Below are 17,340 nucleotides of genomic sequence, written 5' to 3'. Positions count from 1 at the left end.
CACACTGAGTGATAACATTAAGTCACAGATGCCAGACCTAATCCAGAGGATAGAAACCGTACATGCGATGACCCCATTCAAAAGTTACATAATTCGTTATCCATGTATACTTAACACAGTCAAATTTTTACCATCAGCAAATCTTTACAAAGCATCGTTATACTTGCTATTACCTCTCCAGTACGGCCGAAGATGCGGGCGATATAACTCTCCCCCATCCACGGCTGCAAGTCTCCGATCCACAAAGAACGGATCCCGTCGGATGAAGCATCGGGGGCGACACCGTAGGGCTGCGTCTGCTGAGTTGGAGGAGGCACCGGCTGCGGAGTCCATCCAGCCGGAGGTGGCACTGGAGTTTGAGGTTGTTGCTGCTGCTGCGACGACTGCTGTTGATACGCCATCCACTGCTGATGTTGCTGCTGGTAGTGGCTAGTCTGATCGGAAGGCTGTGATGGCTGTTGTTGCATCATCGTTATATCAATTAACAAAGCGTTATTAATTGATTTTTCAGATCCGATGAAGAGGGTAAACTGAGCCGGGGAAAATCTTGAGCTACGTTGGCCTTTTATAGGGACATTTGGAGAGGGACACGTGGAGAGAGATGACTCGCGGGTTTGTGATAGGGTGAGCCGGTGTTATTGTGCTCCAGGATTCGTGGGCTTGGCCCAATTTTGAGACTTGAAATCATCCGTAGCCGAGCTTCCCCATTCTCTATCATGACAAAGCCTCCTAAAACTCTTATCCTTTCCTTGAACGCTAAATAATAAATTCGAACATTAATAGCTCAAAAGTCCTCTTCTCTCGTCAATGGATGAACCCAGCTCACTATCAGCTGTTAAAGGTCCAATGCTTCTTTTCACATAATTCCGTATCACAAAAAAAAAAAAAAAAAAAAAAAGTCTCACATATGGGTTTTTGTGATGATTCAATCAATTTTCTTTGCAGTCTTTCCCCCGAGTTGTAGTTATTTAGCTGCATCAGAGCCTCTAACCAAATTTTTTTCCTCTTGATTTTATTTTATTCTTATTGGTTTTATTGCCCTCTCGGTCATCCATCAAGCAGAAAATAATGTTTGATTGATAACTTGAAAAACTAGTTATTTGAAGTAGACGTTTATATTTTTGATATGATGAAAGTGTACCAAATTGCTTAATTGTGTTAGACGTGGCTCAGGGTTGGCTTCTGAGGTTGCAAAGAAATTTGATTTCAAGCTTCCCGTATTTTCAAAGCTTGCAGAGTATAAACGGAGGGGGAGTGACTTGAAAAGGAAGCACTTGACAAGGAACTCATTTGTCAGGTTTGCAATGTCATTTTTAGAGGTAGGGAAACCAGGATTATTGAGGTGGATCCTTCAAGAAGGAAATGTATTCTGGTGTGCTTCGTGGACTTGGGAATGATGAAGACGAGATTGTTGGTTATGTCTTGTCTACATTGCAAAATAGGGTCATTACAGAAGATTCATTAGTGCCCCCAGGTCTTCGGAGTGTTCTCTTCGGGAGGGTTACTCTGGAACAGTTAATCAGTATCTCTGGTAGGGAGAATGGTGGGCCCACTGCAGAGTTAGCCCACAGTGTTCTAGTTACTGTCTGCACTGATCCTTGCAGTGGTTTGATGTCATATTTGAAGAGACAACCAAATCCATTAAGGGGTAATCCAAAGAGATTAACGGGGCTTCTGAAGAAGCTAAAAGCTACAGAGATCAGTTATCATAGAGATCTACTTTTCGCTATTCTTCAAGGGAGACCGTCCTTGGCCTCAGCATACATGAGTGAATTCCCGTACAACCTTGAAGATTTTTCATCATCTAACTGGTCAGCTTTCTATAAATTTCTGCATGATCTATTGACCTTTCCTCTGATTGTTTGATTATTATTTCTCTTTCTCACGTTCCTCCACATTCTTGTGCTAACTGATGCACTTGCAGGTTTGCAAGTGTTTCTCTGGCAGCAAACCTACTCTCCTCAGTTGGCATGGGCCTTTGTTTTGATTTCCTTGATACGCAATCTCAAGATTCCCCTTCCATAGATAATCCTGATGTGCAGAGTATCTTGAGTTGCATATGTCCTCGACCATTTAGCCGGTCGGTAATCAACAAGGGGTTGCTTCCACTTTGATGTTCTTGTGAAGCATGGAACTTTAAGGCTTCTTCTGGAGGCACTAAAGTTGTTGGATTCCTTCATAAGTGCTTTACACCATAGTTCTTGTTCTAGCAGTCAAATCGTGCAACATTGGGCATCTCTTATTCAAAAGATTCAGAATGAAGTCCGAACTTTGGTTCCTGATCCGCAAGTTTTGTTGACTTTCCTTTCCTCGCAAAGTAGCCAAAGTAGAGAACGTGAGTCACATTTGAAGAGAAACGCTGAATCAGCACATGTTTTAGAATGTAAGAGCAAAAGCAGGAAGAAATTAAAAACTACCCTCCTGAATGAGGATACAGATATTATTATTAGTAAGATGAATGTGGATGCTCAAATTACTATACCGAAGGGCAGTGAAAATATTTCAGATACAATTATTGTGGATGGTGTGGATACTGAAGAGGAGATAATGAGTGCAATTTTGGAAATTTGGGGTTTGAATCTTTGCTCTAAGCCTGCCATTGCTCTCAATGATGCAGATATATACTTCCACTCAAAGATTCTTGATACTCTCAAGTTTTATCTTGTAAGTTTCAATTCTCTTTGTCTTGTTGTTAACAGATTATGTCAGGGTGGGGGGTCTTTGGGATATTCTTCATATCCAAGCTTTCTTCAACTACCATCATTGTTCATGATCGTCAACTTCTCCAATGTTCTTTCAAAGTACTTATGCAATCTCGTTCAAATCAGTGGATATGTATAATACTGCAAGATCTGGTGCAAATGCAGAGCTTGCGCTAAAAGTCATACTGATGAGCTCACCTTCCATTGACATTTTCCGTGTGGTATTTCTCTCTCTTTCTTCCACTTGCACTTTCGCTCTCTCATATTGTATCCACCTATACATACATACTCTCTCAATATTCCATTGTGAATTCCACATTGCATCAGGATTTCAGGACATGTAGTGAATTCTAGATGGTATCTAGAATTTCAATAATATCTTTAAGTTTTTATGGTAGCTTGGTTGCTAGGTATTATTCTAAATTTTCTGAATATAATATTGTTCTTGAAAATTTTGAAACAAGATTGTTGATAACTTTCAACTTCTTATTCAATCCTTAAATCTCATGAGGGGGCATTTTTCTTTTGTGTTTCACAGAACCAAGTAAAGCTTTCGAGCTTTCTTACCTGGGCAATTTCTACTGCCTTGAAGTCCGACTCTGGACAAATGTACAAACTCAGAGAATCCCATCTCCATCTGAGAAACATGTTGGAGGATGCACCATTTGAGGAGTCTTTAACTTCTAAACTTTTACGGTGGCCTTTTGCTTCAGTAATTCTAGGGAAGCTTTTTGGGAAACTTGACATCCCAGGTTCCAAGCTTTCAAAAAGCTCGTATGAAACCCTGAATTCTTTATTCCAGGATTTTGGAAACAAATGTGTAGAAAACAACAAAAGTAGATTTGATTGTAAAGAGATATTAGCTGCCGCAATCTTTTACCTCCAACAGCTTCTTGGTTTGTGTTGCGGAGGGCTCCCTTCTGTTATATCTGCACTTTCTCTTCTGCTCCTCTCTGATGTCTCAGAATATGCGGGTATGCAACTTTAATTAATTGCTTGCTTGTTACTTCATCTGACATGAAAAAGAAAAAAGAAAAACAGGTTGTTTTCTTTTAATTTGTTCACTGAATTCACTGTGCTTGGATTTTCCTTCTCTAATTTCTTCACAGAATATGCATTTTCAAGTTTTATGATTCTTGAGAAAATATACTTTCTCTAGGTTTTAATCTTTCATGTTTCAATTGAATCAGGATCAGCTTTTAAGCTTGGTCATAGGACTTCCCTGGCATCGCTGTGGTCAAGAATACACTGCCCTGCAGAAGCTAATCCTTGTTGGAGATGGTAACATGTTCTTTCTTTTAATTTGTGTGTTTTCATGTGTGTTTCTGTTTCCCTGCTTTATAAACAAGATGTGGAACTGAAGGGTTTTTAATCATTACGAACCAGAAGTATGTTTCGACAACTTTGCTCTCCTTCAATTAATCTATTGTGACGAGTAGGCATTAAAAAGCTCAAGTACGAGCTATACAGTATAAAACCTGGCTTATATACACCCCAACAGTATACCACTCCAAAAATTCGCCAAAACTGATATTCAAAGCTGTCTTTCTGCCTCTTCATTAGTTGACATAACTTTATGGTCTTTTTAAAAAATTCAAGCTGTAGTTTGGACTTCTTTAAAGGAAATAAAGTTGTAGTTTAGTATATTTATAAAACATTTTTAAGAAAATACTACTGAACCACTCCAGTGATGGCTTTGTCTAAATCAATTTTTGTGTTTTCTACAGGAAATGCATGGAAACTTTGATTATGTATTCAGGCAGAGATCTGATTGATATTGGTTATCTGAAAATGTTACTTCACCTAGGATAAAAATGAAGTTTCGGTTAACAATGAAGAAATATTTCAAAAATTGTAATGTTTGGAAAATTGGTTGGATATAGGAATTCATGCTCCACACTTTTGGCTTCATCTTATATTTTAATACTTTGCATTTTTTTAAACCCAAGCTTTGATGTATTAGTTGGTCCCTGTAAAACTATTTCCAACTTACTGTGTCTTGGACAGGTCGTTTTACCTGTGTCTTGGACAGGTCGTTTTACCAGCCGTGGAAGGATCTCTCATTGGAACTGACTGATTTGCAGAAGATCGATGAACTTAGGCTAAAGCTACAATGCCGGGCATTGAGGCCCGGCATCGTGCCGGCTTGTAAACGCAGCCGTTGGATTCAAGTAAAATGAATCCAACGGCTGACATTGAAAAGAAATAAAAAAAAAAACAAAAAAAGGGCAACCGAAGCAACCAGTTCCCAAAGGCTGCAAAATTTATATTTTTATAATTTAGGTGTTTCAACCGTGCCCAATCTCTCTCAATTTCTTGCCTCTCTCTCAGAAATCACAAATTTCTCTCTAATTTCTCTCTTCGATTTCTTGACTAATCAAATAAAATCGAAGCCACATCTCACGCACACAATCCAATCCATTAACTTGTTGCTTTCATCTTGAGCTGTTCGCTTCCGATCCAGCTGTTTCCGTCGCTACCGTCGTTGCCTCCTTTTTCATTCGACTTTGTCTGCTGCACAATTTAAGGATGGGCGGCTTTGCTGGTCTCACGCTTGTGTCTTTATCCTCATGGGTACGTCCCCATTATCTGTGGCTTAAACATCTAGTTCTTAAAGTTTACTATAAGTTTGCTGGTACTGTTAAGTGATTGAAACTATTGTTGCAGCTTTCACCCAATTTTCTGTTTATTGTTTCATTTTTTCTATTTTTATCATTCTGGTAGCTTTTCTGTTCTTGAATGAAGCATCTTTAATTGGTACCTCCTAGCTTGCTTGTACCCCATCTGGCCCTGGCTTCTATCGAAAGCTTTTTTGCTTTTGTTGCATTCTATCATGTTTGATTTAAATACCCACTTTTGCTTATTTTTCATGGTCTTGTTATTTTCATTTTAAAGTTTGTGCCTTTTTTTTTTTTGGGAGGTTGGTAATATCGTGGAATTGTATTTGATTTATAAGGTGATCCAGTTGATGGTATATTTTCTTTGGTTAACTAAATTTGGAAAATTAACTTTTGTGATCTTGGGTTGTGTTTGAATGTGACAAGATGGTGGGTGTTGTTTGCATGTGTGGATAGGAGCTCTCTTTTATGTTTGATTGATGAGAAAATGCAGGAAGAAGATAAAATGAATTTGGGATTTTAATAGTAAATTATTTCTATTGTGTATCTGATTTAATTATGGAAGAATTGGCACTTTGCAGGTTGCTGGTTTTGTTGTTGTCTCTGTTTTATGTTGCTCATCAACTGTTATGGTGGCTATTCTAACAAATATTCCTAGAAATGGTTCTAGGGTGTAACATGGATAACAAAGTTGTTATGTATCTTGTTTAGTTTGTGTGCTTCCTGTCAAACCTCAATTTATCATTCTGTTGGCAGCTTCTCATCACTGGAGTCTTAAGAAAATGAGTGGAGTGAAGCCATTAGGTTTGCTGAATTTGTACTACTTTATAGGTATTTTACTTGACTATCATATATCAAACCAATCTTGTTTCAGATACTAATTTGTGTAAAAATTTGGGATTTATAGCTTAATTTCTAGCAAGTGGTCAGTATGTTAGCTTTGACTCTATGAATTTTATTTCTTTTCTTTCATAGCTTTATCTGGCAATGGAAGATTTTGCTGCTAGATTTTTTTTCTAGTTTTAGGCAGTTTTCTTGCTATTTTAGGGGGTTTTTTTCTACTGTTTCTAGGCATGTTTACTATTGTTTTTGGATTTTTTTAATGCTTTTTAAAGCACTTTTCACTGCTATTTTAGGGTATTTTTTATAAATTTATTGCTGCTTTGAGCATCTTTTTATGCCATTTTTGGTTTTTTTTTAATTGTTGTTTCTTGTTTATATTTGTTGTTTTGGTGCTTTTTTCTGCCTTTTTTTAGTGTAATTTGCTGTTGCTTCTTATTATGATTGATGGCTGTTTTTTCTTATTGACTAACTTGAAAATTTTAATTATTTGCAGGGGAGAATTCAGTTGGATATTACTAGGTTCTATAAATTATCTGGCATAAGTGTTTTATTGGAAACTTTTTGATATTAGGACAATCTTTGGTTTACAAACTTTGATGAAATTATTATTAGTTTGTAACTCAATTCGACAATGCTTTTATTTTTTGGGAGATTCTACTTATATGAATTTTGTTTTTCAATTTGTAGCTTATTTTTATAAATGAGTGCTCTTCATTGTCATTATTTTGTTTTTCATTAACAAATTTCTTTTAAAATAAGTGTATTAAAATTTGTTTTCACAAAAAAAGAGAAGAAAAGAAAAAAATGTCATACAATTTAATTCAAAATGATTGAAGATACACTAGGTTCTAAAATATTTGTTGATGTTGAATTCTCGTCGAGCTGTGAAGTGGCCAGACAACCACGCCAACACTTAAATTAGTAGTTGTTGGGGAGTCGGTTTGTACTTCTATCTTTCTTATCGAATAGGCTCTTGGAACCTCAAGCTCTTTCTCCAAGGATGCTTGCGTTCATAACAACTAGTCAGGGGATGTCGAAGATTTTTCTAACATAAACCCTCCAATGCTCAACTCATCGGATTGAGGATGTTATTGGTGATATTCAAATATTATGTTGTCAACTTTGGATGTTTAGTAGATGGATTTACTCTAGTAAGTTGTAATTTTATTGAAATTGACCATATTACTTGGAAGATTTTGCCTTAATTTTTCTTTAAAAAATGATCATATTGATGTTGCCTTTTCTTTCTACCACATTTTCTTTTTATCTCTCAATTTTTTTGTCTTGCTGTATATTTTCATTCATAAAAGATTGTAAATTTCAATTGAATTCAAAATTTTCATGACTTAGTAATTTAAAATATCCACCATGATTAGATTCTCTAAAAAAATAAAAATAAAATGAAATGCACCTAAAAAAATATTATACAACAAATAAGAATAGACATTATCACTTGAATTATCAAATTATTTTCAAAACTATTATCTGACTAAAATAAGGAAAAAAGGTTGGATTAGATATGTAATTTTATTATAATTAACTAGATTTTTCTTTTCAAATCACAAGTTCTTTCCAAAGCCATCATTTTTATCAATCATGTAAAAAATAGTTAGACTATTAAACTTATGTGTGTAATTTCATGAAAACATTTGTAATTTGTGTACCAGTTTAATTAGATATATTTCTAAATATATTTATTGGGTAAAAGTTGAATTTAATTTAATTTTAATATATTTTCATTTGTTTCTTAATAGATTGGCTTAATTAAACTTAATTAATAATAAAAAAATTTGAAAAAAAAGAAGTTTAGTTATAAATTATCACTTGATTTGTCAAGGAATTTTGAAATGCACTCTCATTTTATAATTAGTTATTTTATATAAACCTACCCTACCATATTTTACGTCAAACATGCAATCTATCACGTAAAGTATGCAACTTTAATGTCAAATATAAAACAAGCAAGAATATTCGGAAATATTCTTTATTTTGGCTTGATTCAAGACATGCAACATCTAATGTCAAACATGCAACTGCGACGTCCAACATGCAACAATAGACGTAAACCATGAAACCCGCAACAAGTCACGTTAAATATGCAATTTATCACGTAAATTATGCAACTTTGACGTCAAACATGAAACGGACGAGAATATTTGAGAATATTCTTTTTTTTTGGCTTTTATTCAAAACATGCAACATCGTAAGTCAAACATGAAATCCAACCGTCGAACATGCAACAACAGACGTTAAATATGAAACTTGCAACACTTCACGTGAAATATGCAACTTATCACGTAAAGTTCACCACTTCGACGTCAAACATGAAACAGGAGAGAATATTCTAGAATATTCTTTATTTTGGCTTTATCCAAAACATGCAATATCGTACGTCAAACATGAAATCCTACTATCAGACATGCAACATCGTACATCAAACATGAAATCTTACTATCAGACATGCAACAACTGACGTTAAACATGAAACTTGCAATACTTCACGTGAAATATACAACTTATCACGTAAAGTTGGCAACATGGACGTCAAACATGAAACGGGAGAGAATATTCCAGAATATTCTTTATTTTGGCTTTATCCAAAACATGCAACATCGTACGTCAAACATGAAATCCTCCCGTCACACATGCAACAACTAACGTTAAACATGAAAATTGCAACACTTCACGCGAAATATGCAACTTATCACGTAAAGTTCGCAACTTCGACGTCAAACATGAAACGAATGAGAATATTCGGGAATATTTTTTATTTTGGCTTTATTCAAAACATGCAACGTCGTACATCAAACATGAAATCCAACCGTCGAACATGCAACAACTGACGTTAAACATGAAACTTGCAACACCTCACGCGGAATATGCAACTTATCACGTAAAGTTTGCAACTTCGACGTCAAACATGAAACGGATGAGAATATTCAGGAATATTCGGGAATATTCTTTATTTTGGTTTTATTCAAAACATGCAACACCTTACTTCAAATATGAACTCTATCCGTAGAACATGCAACAACTGACGTTAAACATGAAACTTGCACTACCTGACGAGAAATATGTAACTTATCACGTAAATTTCGCAACTTCGATGTCAAACATGAAACGAACGAGAATATTCGGGAATATTCTTTATTTTGGCTTTATTCAACACATGCAACAGCTTACGTCAAACATGCAACCGTGACGTCCGACATGCAACAACGGACGTTAAACATGAAACTTACAATACTTCACGCGAAATATGCAATTTATCACGTAAAGTTCGCAACTTCGACGTCAAACATGAAACGGATGAGAATACTAGGGAATATTATTTATTTTGGCTTTATTCAACACATGCAACATCGTACGTCAAATACAAAATCCAACCCTCGAACATGCAACAACTAATGTTAAACATGAAACTTGCAACACTTGACGCGAAATATGCAACTTATCACGTAAAGTTCGCAACTTCGACGTCAAACATGAAACGAAGAACTAGAATATTCGGGAATATTCTTTATTTTGGCTTTATTCAACACATGCAACAGCTTACGTCAAACATGCAACCGTGATGTCCGACATGCAACAACGGACGTTAAATATAAAACTTGCTACACTTCATGCGAAATATGCAACTTATCACGTAAAGTTCGCAACTTCGACGTCAAACATGAAACAGACGAGAATATTCAGGAATATTCAGGAATATTCTTTATTTTGGCTTTATTTAACACATGCAACATCTTACGTCAAACATGCAATCGAGACGTCAGACATGCAACAATTGACGTTAAACCTGAAATATTATTTTTTTTTTCATTTTCAATTTTTTTATTTTTTTGCCATTTTATTTCATTATATTATATTGTATTATAGGGCTTGTATTATATTATTTAATTTATTTATCTTTTGCTATTAATTATATTATAAAAAATTATTTTGACTTTTTTTAATTTTTTAATTTTTATATTGTATTTTTTAAAAAAATATGGTGCAACCGGTTTGTTAACCGGCTGCACCAAGTCTTTGGCAGCCAAAGACAGCCGGGCTCTCTTTTTGAGAGCCCGGCATGGTGCCGGCTACAATGCCCCCGGCATTGTAGCCAAACCCATGAACTTCATGCTTGCCAGACTCTTTTAGTGATAATCTCAAATGTGCTTGGGAAGAAATCCTTAGATTCACAGGTCTTATCATGTCTAGATGATAAAATTTCTAGTGTATTTTCATGGGAAAGAAGTATTATTGGGACTGAATAATGTCTCGGTTAAAGTTGTCTTGAACATTAGATTCTCTTTTTGTTTAGATTAATCTTGTTTCTACATATGTAACATGCTGTCCTTAATGTTGAATGAAATTACGCATTGAAATTTTGAATTGCATCAGGGAATATTTTAGAAGTTTCTTTGTTTGAAATAATCCACTCAAAACATATTCATTGTGAAAATATTTTAAATAAACTGTCAGGGATAAACAAATAAACAATCCAAAATATGGCAAATCATAAATTTATGAAAGGAATTTCATGCATAGTATGTTCACATTAAAATTATTGTTTCCGATACCCAAAAGCGGACATATACAAAAAAGCAAGGAAACACAATCAATTATTCAATTTAAAGCTGCTGAAAACAACAAACCCAGACACAATCGATGAACAGTTTTCCACTGGCGTCCTTGTTGAACAAGAGAGCCTCCACTTCTCCAAAGATGTTAACAACTTCAAGTTTCAGCTTTTAATCCTCGAAGTAAATACTCCCATTCACTGCATGTTAAATATCATCCCTGGTAAAGAGGATCAAGTATCAAGAGCTAAAGATCAATCTTTACATGAGCAGATATTTTAAGAATTGAGATGTTGTGACTTTCAATTTGCAGCTGTTGTGGGATTTTTTATCCTACTAAATGTTAACTGTCAAGTATAGTTTGAAGAGTGAGTCACAGTAGGATTAGAAAATATCCTAATATGAAATTTATCAGTTTTGCAAGAATGTTGTAATAAATCAAAATAAGAAATGCCAGAGCTAAGAACTCACATTTTTTGAAGTGCACTCTTTTGTGCAAGCGATAGCAGGCGGCCTTTGCAGTAATCATCATCATCTTCCCACTCGAGAGCTTCAAGCCACTGTGTTTCTGCTCTTACTTCAACCAATTTTGGTGCACTACTTGCATCCATAGGAAGTCTCTTGACATTTGGACAATTCCGCACCTGTAACCTTTCCAGGCCAGCCCACTCCAAAATTTCTTTGCCATTGTAGATAGTTTTCAGCTCGGTTAGATCCTCCAGGATTAAATTCTCCAGCTGAATGAGTATGTCGGCTCTCTCTTCTTTTCTTTCTTCGTCTGATACGGAAATGATTCTCTCCATCTCATTGCAGCCAACAATGTTCAGTTCTTTGAGCTCTTTCAGACCTTTAACAATTGTCAGTGAAAAGACGCTCTTCATTTTATGGCATTTTGAGATAATAAGCTTCTGTAGATTCTGGAATATGGGCGGTGGTGGGATATTAGAAACTGCAGCTTCAGGCTTCTCCTCTGGTTCGTCACTTGAAACAATTTCCTCCAAGCGGTCACACTTCTGAAACGAGAGTTGCTCTAATTTACCAAGCTTCAGAGCCAAAGTTTTTGAAAAGATGTTTTTCAATTTCCCACATTCCTTCACCCTCATTATTTCTAGATTCTCAACATGCGCTTTTGAATGATTCCCTTTCCAAATGGTTAGAAGTTTGGGAAGTCCCTCCAATATGAGTTCCCTCAATTTTCGGAGTCCAGCTTGTTCTTCCTCTATCTCATTCTCTTCCAAGCAAAACACTTCTTTCATCGAGTAACAGTACTCCACATTGAGTTCTTCCGCATTCCGTGCTCTAGCATAAAAACTGGAGCGAAAAATGCGTTGAAGGCTACAGGCCCGAAGATGCATAGTCATCAGTGCAGTGAGGCCTTGTACTTCTATTGCTCCAATATCTTCAAGATCTCTGGAACGAGTAAGAGTTAGGTCTTCTGTCTTTTCCAGCAACAACTTCACCCAGTCAGCGAGTGGGGTTGATATATTCTTCAAGTGCATGCTCCTTGTTGATGCTATCTCCCAGTAATCGTCATTGACCTGAACCCGGAATCTTTTAAGATTTCCCCATGGGCCATCGAACTGCTTAGATAAAACTTCCGTACTGTTGATATGTATGTAAAGAACAGTCAAGCGAGACAAGGATGCAACTTCTTTAAATGCAGCACTTTTTGGGTTTGGTGTTTCTTCAAGCTCCCAATTACCAAAGCTGTTCCCGATGTACAGTTCCTCTAGCTGACAGAGCTTGGATATGATATTAGGTGGAATCCCTTGAAGGAAAATATTGTTGGACAAATCTAAGAGCTTCAGATTTATCCATCTCTCTAGGCCTTTTGGCAGTTCCCTAATGCTAGATCCCCTAAGGATGAGGATCACAAGTTCTTTAAATTCTTTTTTCAAAGGTGCTTTTTCCAGGTGAGTGTTCTCTGCACGAAGTGAACGCAATTTCACTAAGCATTCAATAGACCCTGGCAGTGTTGAAATGTTAGTGTAACTCAAATCGAGGAAGTTGATTTCCCTCATATGCTCAAAGAAACCAGGTGGAATTTTATCAAAAGCATTATGTTGCAGGAACAAAGTGAGCAGTTGTGGGCACATAGGTTCATCTGGTAGCTTGTTAATGCCGCTGTCCATCAGTGAGATCTTCTTGTATTCTTTCAAATCTTCTTGAGGCCACCCTTTCTTTAGACCTGCTTCAGATTTGAGATTGTTTCCTTCCTTCGTTGCAAAGTATTTGACAACTATTCGTGTGTTATCATGGATTCTGTAAGTGCCTTCTCCTTCTCTGTAGGACAGAATTTTGCGGTTCCTGAGGTCTTCTACGATTGACTGCATCTTGTTCAAAACTCCCCCCATGGAGTCAACATCTCGAAATAGCCTATCCACCAAGCCATGCATGACAAAATCCTCTATGGGAACACTACGATAAGCAGGAAACAAGCAGCAGAATTGTAGGCAACCTTTGGCCACCATCTTTAGCTCATTGTAACCAATTGTTATACCTAAGAATTCTTCTTTTGGAATTTCCTCAATTTTAATGTCTCTGGATTCTCTGATAACCTCCTCCACAGCATCATTCCAGATATTGACAAGACTCTCATTCGACTCATTAGCAAGCTTACCCCGCAGTGCTCCTGCAACTATTGCAATTGCATTGGGCAGTGATCCACACGCTTTTACAATCACCTTAGCTGCTCCCTCAAAAGCTTCAGAATCAGGAAGTCTTGCTATTTGCTTGAACAGCTTCAATCTGTCTTCTTCACCGAGTTCTTCAATCTGTACAGTTACATCAGACATTTTGCTGCACACATCTAAACGTCTACTTGTCACAATAACCTTACAGCGCTTGCGTTCTTCCCCATAAGGGATTCCTGACACTGCCAGATTGATTTTCTCGCGGACATCATCTAAGATTATAAGTACCTTCTTGGTCCTCTCCCTCAATCTCTTTGCCAAAGTTGCTCTTCTCTGAAGTTCATCTTCTTCTTCAATTTTGAATTTCAGAAGCTCTGCAATTTTATCCTGAATTCTTCTCAAGTCGGAAGATTCAGCAACAATCACATGGGCTTTATCATGAGGAGCAATGGTGTCAATTTGCTTTGCCAATTGTTCCATCAATGTTGATTTTCCGATTCCTCCGGGGCCTTGTAATCCAATGATGTTGACCTTGTCATCCTTCAGGAGTTTCATGATCGAATTTAATGCCTTGGATGAGCTTTCCAGTGGTACATAATCAGGGGTGGCCAAGTCTCCCAAATCTGCAGACTGTGTGAGATCTGATACACTATGAATATCTCTTGAAGCCATGAGCTCATCAATTTTAGTAATCTTATCTTTGGCAAGTTCACTCAACTGACAACGGAAGCGCCAATCTAGCTGCCATGTATGGCAGGGACCCTTGTTCTTCTCAATTTTTTCTTCCATCATCTCCTTATCTATTTCAATCTGAATGGCTTTAGCAAGCCAAAGCAGCACAGCTTCTTTGATCTTCTCATTGTTGTCTCTGGCTTTATCCACCTGGCCCAGAACATCATTTTTCCGAGCTTCCAGCTGTCCTGCTCGTGTCCTGAAACCTTCCAGGTTGTCATCATAATCTAACAGGTAACCGATCTGCTCCTCGACACGGTTTCCTAATCCGTCGACAGTGCGTGATGCTACAGGAGTAACAATATTTGCTAGAATCCATGCCCAGCACATTTCTGTGGAGAAAAGTTGGCAAAGATTATTTTGAGAAAAATGAAAAATCTCATATTAGGGGGAAAAAAGAAAAGTCAACAATCTCCAAAAGAAATTAAAAAGAACCAACAAGGAAAGCATGAAGAAAACAAGCAAAAGGTACCTGAAAAATGGCAAGAATTCGCAAAGGCAAGTTGAGAGATTCCTTATATTGGCTTTTCAATGCCCACTTGCTGCACAAAAATTTGATCATTCATTTGTTAAGTTCAATGGCATTCATAATATCACCGCTGTGGTAGAATAAAAAACTATTTCACTAATTAAATTGGAAATTGAGGATCGATTTTGCACCTTTTTCATTCTTCCTTGTAGATGTGTCACTATCAGTACGCACCATTAGCAAAATGATATATTTTCTAGTCTGCAAGTTCAAGAATTTGGAAAGAGCAGTAAGAACTTGCTTATTTTTACTGGACAGCTTCAAAGATTCCATGCATGATAATGCTCTTTTTGTAATCTCAAAGAGGTAAAAAAAAAATATTGTTACATATGTTTACAACTCAGAAAATTTGAAAATCTATAGGGGGAAAAAAAAAAGGAAATTTTGATATCTTCTTGTTTTTCTTGTATTATTATTGCAGGTGTTCTTTGTTTTCATTTAGCATCAGCAAAATGCTTCCTCCTTGTTTCCTTAGCTTGCTTCCCCTCCTTTCATGATAATTTTTAATTCTACCAAATTAGTCTTTTAATGTCCACTTTGAAAATAACTCACAATAATTTTCTTGGCTCCATATGCTAAAACTTGAAAGAGCATTGTGTTTACAAGATGTTGAGAAAATAAACCAACAGCAAAGAATTTTTTTTTTTTTTTTTTAATAAACCTCCCGACCAGCAAAACTGTAAGTTATAAACTTCTGAAACAGGTTTATTATAATGCCAAAGTTTACCAAACCTTATCAAAACTTACAAAACTCTATTCTTAGTAATCCCAGCTCCAGAGGAATAAAGTAAATAGGCAGAGTTTATTTCCAGAAAACTTTACAGAAGAAGTCCAAAAACGAAAAAAAAAAAAAATTGCAAACATGGAAAATATGTCATGGCAAACTAGAGAACCTCTTACTGAATATAGCAATTTGGAAAGGCAGCCAAACATTGAAGCAGAATTAGCAAAAGTACCTACTAAATGGCCAGGACCAATACTTGATGCATAGATATGATTGGGCCTCCCGGCAATTCAAGAGGGTAAGTGTAAAAGAAATCTCCTCGTATCTGCTTTCCGATGCTTAATGGGTGCAGACAAATGGTCATAAGGATTCGAAGGAAGTTAGATGATTATTGTTATGGCATGGCAAGTAACAATCATCTGTCTGAATAGGTGATACGATGGAGGATTTGCTCATGCTTTCTCTTTGTTTAACCTTTTCTTTTAGCCATTGACTTGCTTGAATCCTAGTGGAAATGTCAACAGGCTAGGCTGATGAGTAGCAAGCTAATGGAAGCCAGCTTTGGTCCAAGACTCTTCATAAAAAAATCACTATGATTAGCAGTAGGTCCTCAATAATTTAAGATAAATATCACTATCATTAGCAGTAGGTCCTCAATAATTTAAGATAAATATCATTAGCAGTAAATTTTGAAGAAAAAGTTGGTTAGTTCAGCATCATGGTAGTATTACTAACAACTCCGACTTTGTCGGTTACTTCACTTCCCTCGGACACTCGGGGGGCAACACAGTCAACGATTCCCGTCCTCTTTCGTGAACAGAGCCTAATGCTACCTGATAGCTAGGTTAGCATTTTATTAATTGCAAGTGGTAGCATATTATTAATTTGCTCCAACTAAAAATTCATTAAACTTGACTTGAGAAATTGAATATATTTGTTTTTAATTTCTCCATGAAGTCATCATACTCCAGATTAAATAAATACCAGAAATACAACTGTTTAATTAATTGAAGACAGCTGACAAAGTATTTAATTAAATACTCCAAATTAGTTTCTTTAATTGCAACTTGTGCCATAACTTTTGGCTTTATGTCAATCATACACCATTTTTTTCTTTTTATATGCCTGATACTACATCAACCCTCCATTTTCATCAATACGCCTTCTTTCTTTCTTCTTGAAAATCAACATCATCTCATCACCTTAATTTCTTGATACGTTCATGTACGTGTCGAAGGAGAATATAAAATTAACTTGCTAAATCTTTGGAAAATCATTGGCCATCCACCTAAAAATTACCATGTTATAAAAAAATTCTATAAAAAAGTGAAACTTATTCAATTTTACACATACTATTTATAATTCTTTTTCAATCTTCGACCAAAATAAACATAATTACCCTTACGAAAATGACTGCAACATCTCAAATCTAACACGTGCAGAACACGCGATGAAAGAGGTTATTTATAAATCTAACCACAAATCCATGTGTCTAATACTAAATAATCTCTTCTGAAGACATAAATATAATAAAAGTCTCAAAACTCACAAATTACAAGTTCATAAAATAAATAAACTTAAAAGAGACATGAGTTTAGTCCTTCTCTTATTCAACTAGCAAAAAAAAAAAAAAAACAAACAAACAAACAAATCTCTAACTCCAATGATAAAGACACCTCTCAACAAAGTACTTAATCTGCAAAAAGTAATGATAATGAGTAAGCCATCAACTCCATAAATATAATCATTCCCAACACACTAGACTTATCGATACCAAAAATATAAATATTACAAATCTTCTTTTTATTAAAACATATATTATAATTCATAAATTTCATAAAACGATATATTACAATAAAATAACATAAATTCATAGTAATTCAAAATATCAAAAGTATAGTTAATTATGAAAGCAAATCGTATAACACATACACAGAAAGTAAAAAGTTAGCTCATGTCACATAGTGTCATCTATACTTCTGGTGACCCTGCCA

At 35.9% G+C, this 17,340-nt stretch overlaps 3 protein-coding genes across 9 annotated transcripts in view; 2 read left to right on the top strand and 1 right to left on the bottom strand.

Annotated features, from left to right (window-relative positions):
* Nucleotides 1-6,843, top strand: part of LOC102613555 (uncharacterized) — a 31,836-nt gene extending 24,993 nt beyond the window's left edge. The window contains exons 13-15 of one of the 6 annotated variants that reach the window (XR_008051738.1): nucleotides 3,893-3,983; nucleotides 4,710-5,276; nucleotides 6,657-6,843. Coding sequence is in view for 1 of the 6 variants with exons in the window: in XM_052433710.1 (XP_052289670.1) it covers nucleotides 3,893-3,983; nucleotides 4,430-4,514 (176 nt within the window). In the remaining 5 variants the exon portion in view is untranslated. The other 5 variants (XR_008051735.1, XR_008051736.1, XR_008051737.1 and 2 more) reach the window with 5 other exon arrangements.
* LOC112497924 (uncharacterized) lies at nucleotides 716-3,389 on the top strand. Its single transcript, XM_025097509.2, has 3 exons — nucleotides 716-1,811; nucleotides 1,925-2,923; nucleotides 3,241-3,389. The coding sequence occupies exons 1-2, from the start codon at nucleotides 1,363-1,365 to the stop codon at nucleotides 2,112-2,114; spliced, it is 639 nt and encodes a 212-aa protein (XP_024953277.1). The 5' UTR covers nucleotides 716-1,362; the 3' UTR covers nucleotides 2,115-2,923; nucleotides 3,241-3,389.
* Nucleotides 6,844-10,641: 3,798 nt separating the features above from the next.
* LOC102616385 (disease resistance protein RPS2-like) lies at nucleotides 10,642-15,920 on the bottom strand. 2 transcript variants are annotated; one of them, XM_006475109.4, is made up of 5 exons: nucleotides 15,579-15,920; nucleotides 14,754-14,823; nucleotides 14,566-14,635; nucleotides 11,200-14,425; nucleotides 10,642-10,948 (listed from the first exon to the last, which is right to left on the bottom strand). In XM_006475109.4, exons 4-5 carry the CDS (start codon nucleotides 14,421-14,423, stop codon nucleotides 10,936-10,938), a joined length of 3,237 nt encoding a protein of 1,078 aa, XP_006475172.2. In that variant the 5' UTR covers nucleotides 14,424-14,425; nucleotides 14,566-14,635; nucleotides 14,754-14,823; nucleotides 15,579-15,920; the 3' UTR covers nucleotides 10,642-10,935. The 2 variants fall into 2 exon arrangements, with proteins under 2 accessions (XP_006475172.2, XP_006475171.2); XM_006475108.4 differs by having other exon boundaries at nucleotides 10,642-10,928.
* Between the last annotated feature and the right edge of the window lie 1,420 nt (nucleotides 15,921-17,340).

The sequence above is a fragment of the Citrus sinensis genome, chromosome 9, assembly GCF_022201045.2.
Source record: "Citrus sinensis cultivar Valencia sweet orange chromosome 9, DVS_A1.0, whole genome shotgun sequence".
Lineage (NCBI taxonomy): Eukaryota > Viridiplantae > Streptophyta > Magnoliopsida > Sapindales > Rutaceae > Citrus > Citrus sinensis.
Note: the sequence above shows the minus strand (reverse complement) of the source record. Positions and strands in the feature narration are given on the sequence as shown.

Coding starts and splice junctions, on each gene's coding strand:
- LOC102616385 (XM_006475108.4), bottom strand. CDS start 14,423: ATGTGCTGGGCATGGATTCTAGCAAATATTGTTACTCCTGTAGCATCA. Junction 10,929..11,199: donor AAGAGTGCACTTCAAAAAAT/GTGAGTTCTTAG, acceptor TTTAACATGCAG/TGAATGGGAGTATTTACTTC.
- LOC112497924 (XM_025097509.2), top strand. CDS start 1,363: ATGTATTCTGGTGTGCTTCGTGGACTTGGGAATGATGAAGACGAGATT. Junction 1,812..1,924: donor GATTTTTCATCATCTAACTG/GTCAGCTTTCTA, acceptor ATGCACTTGCAG/GTTTGCAAGTGTTTCTCTGG.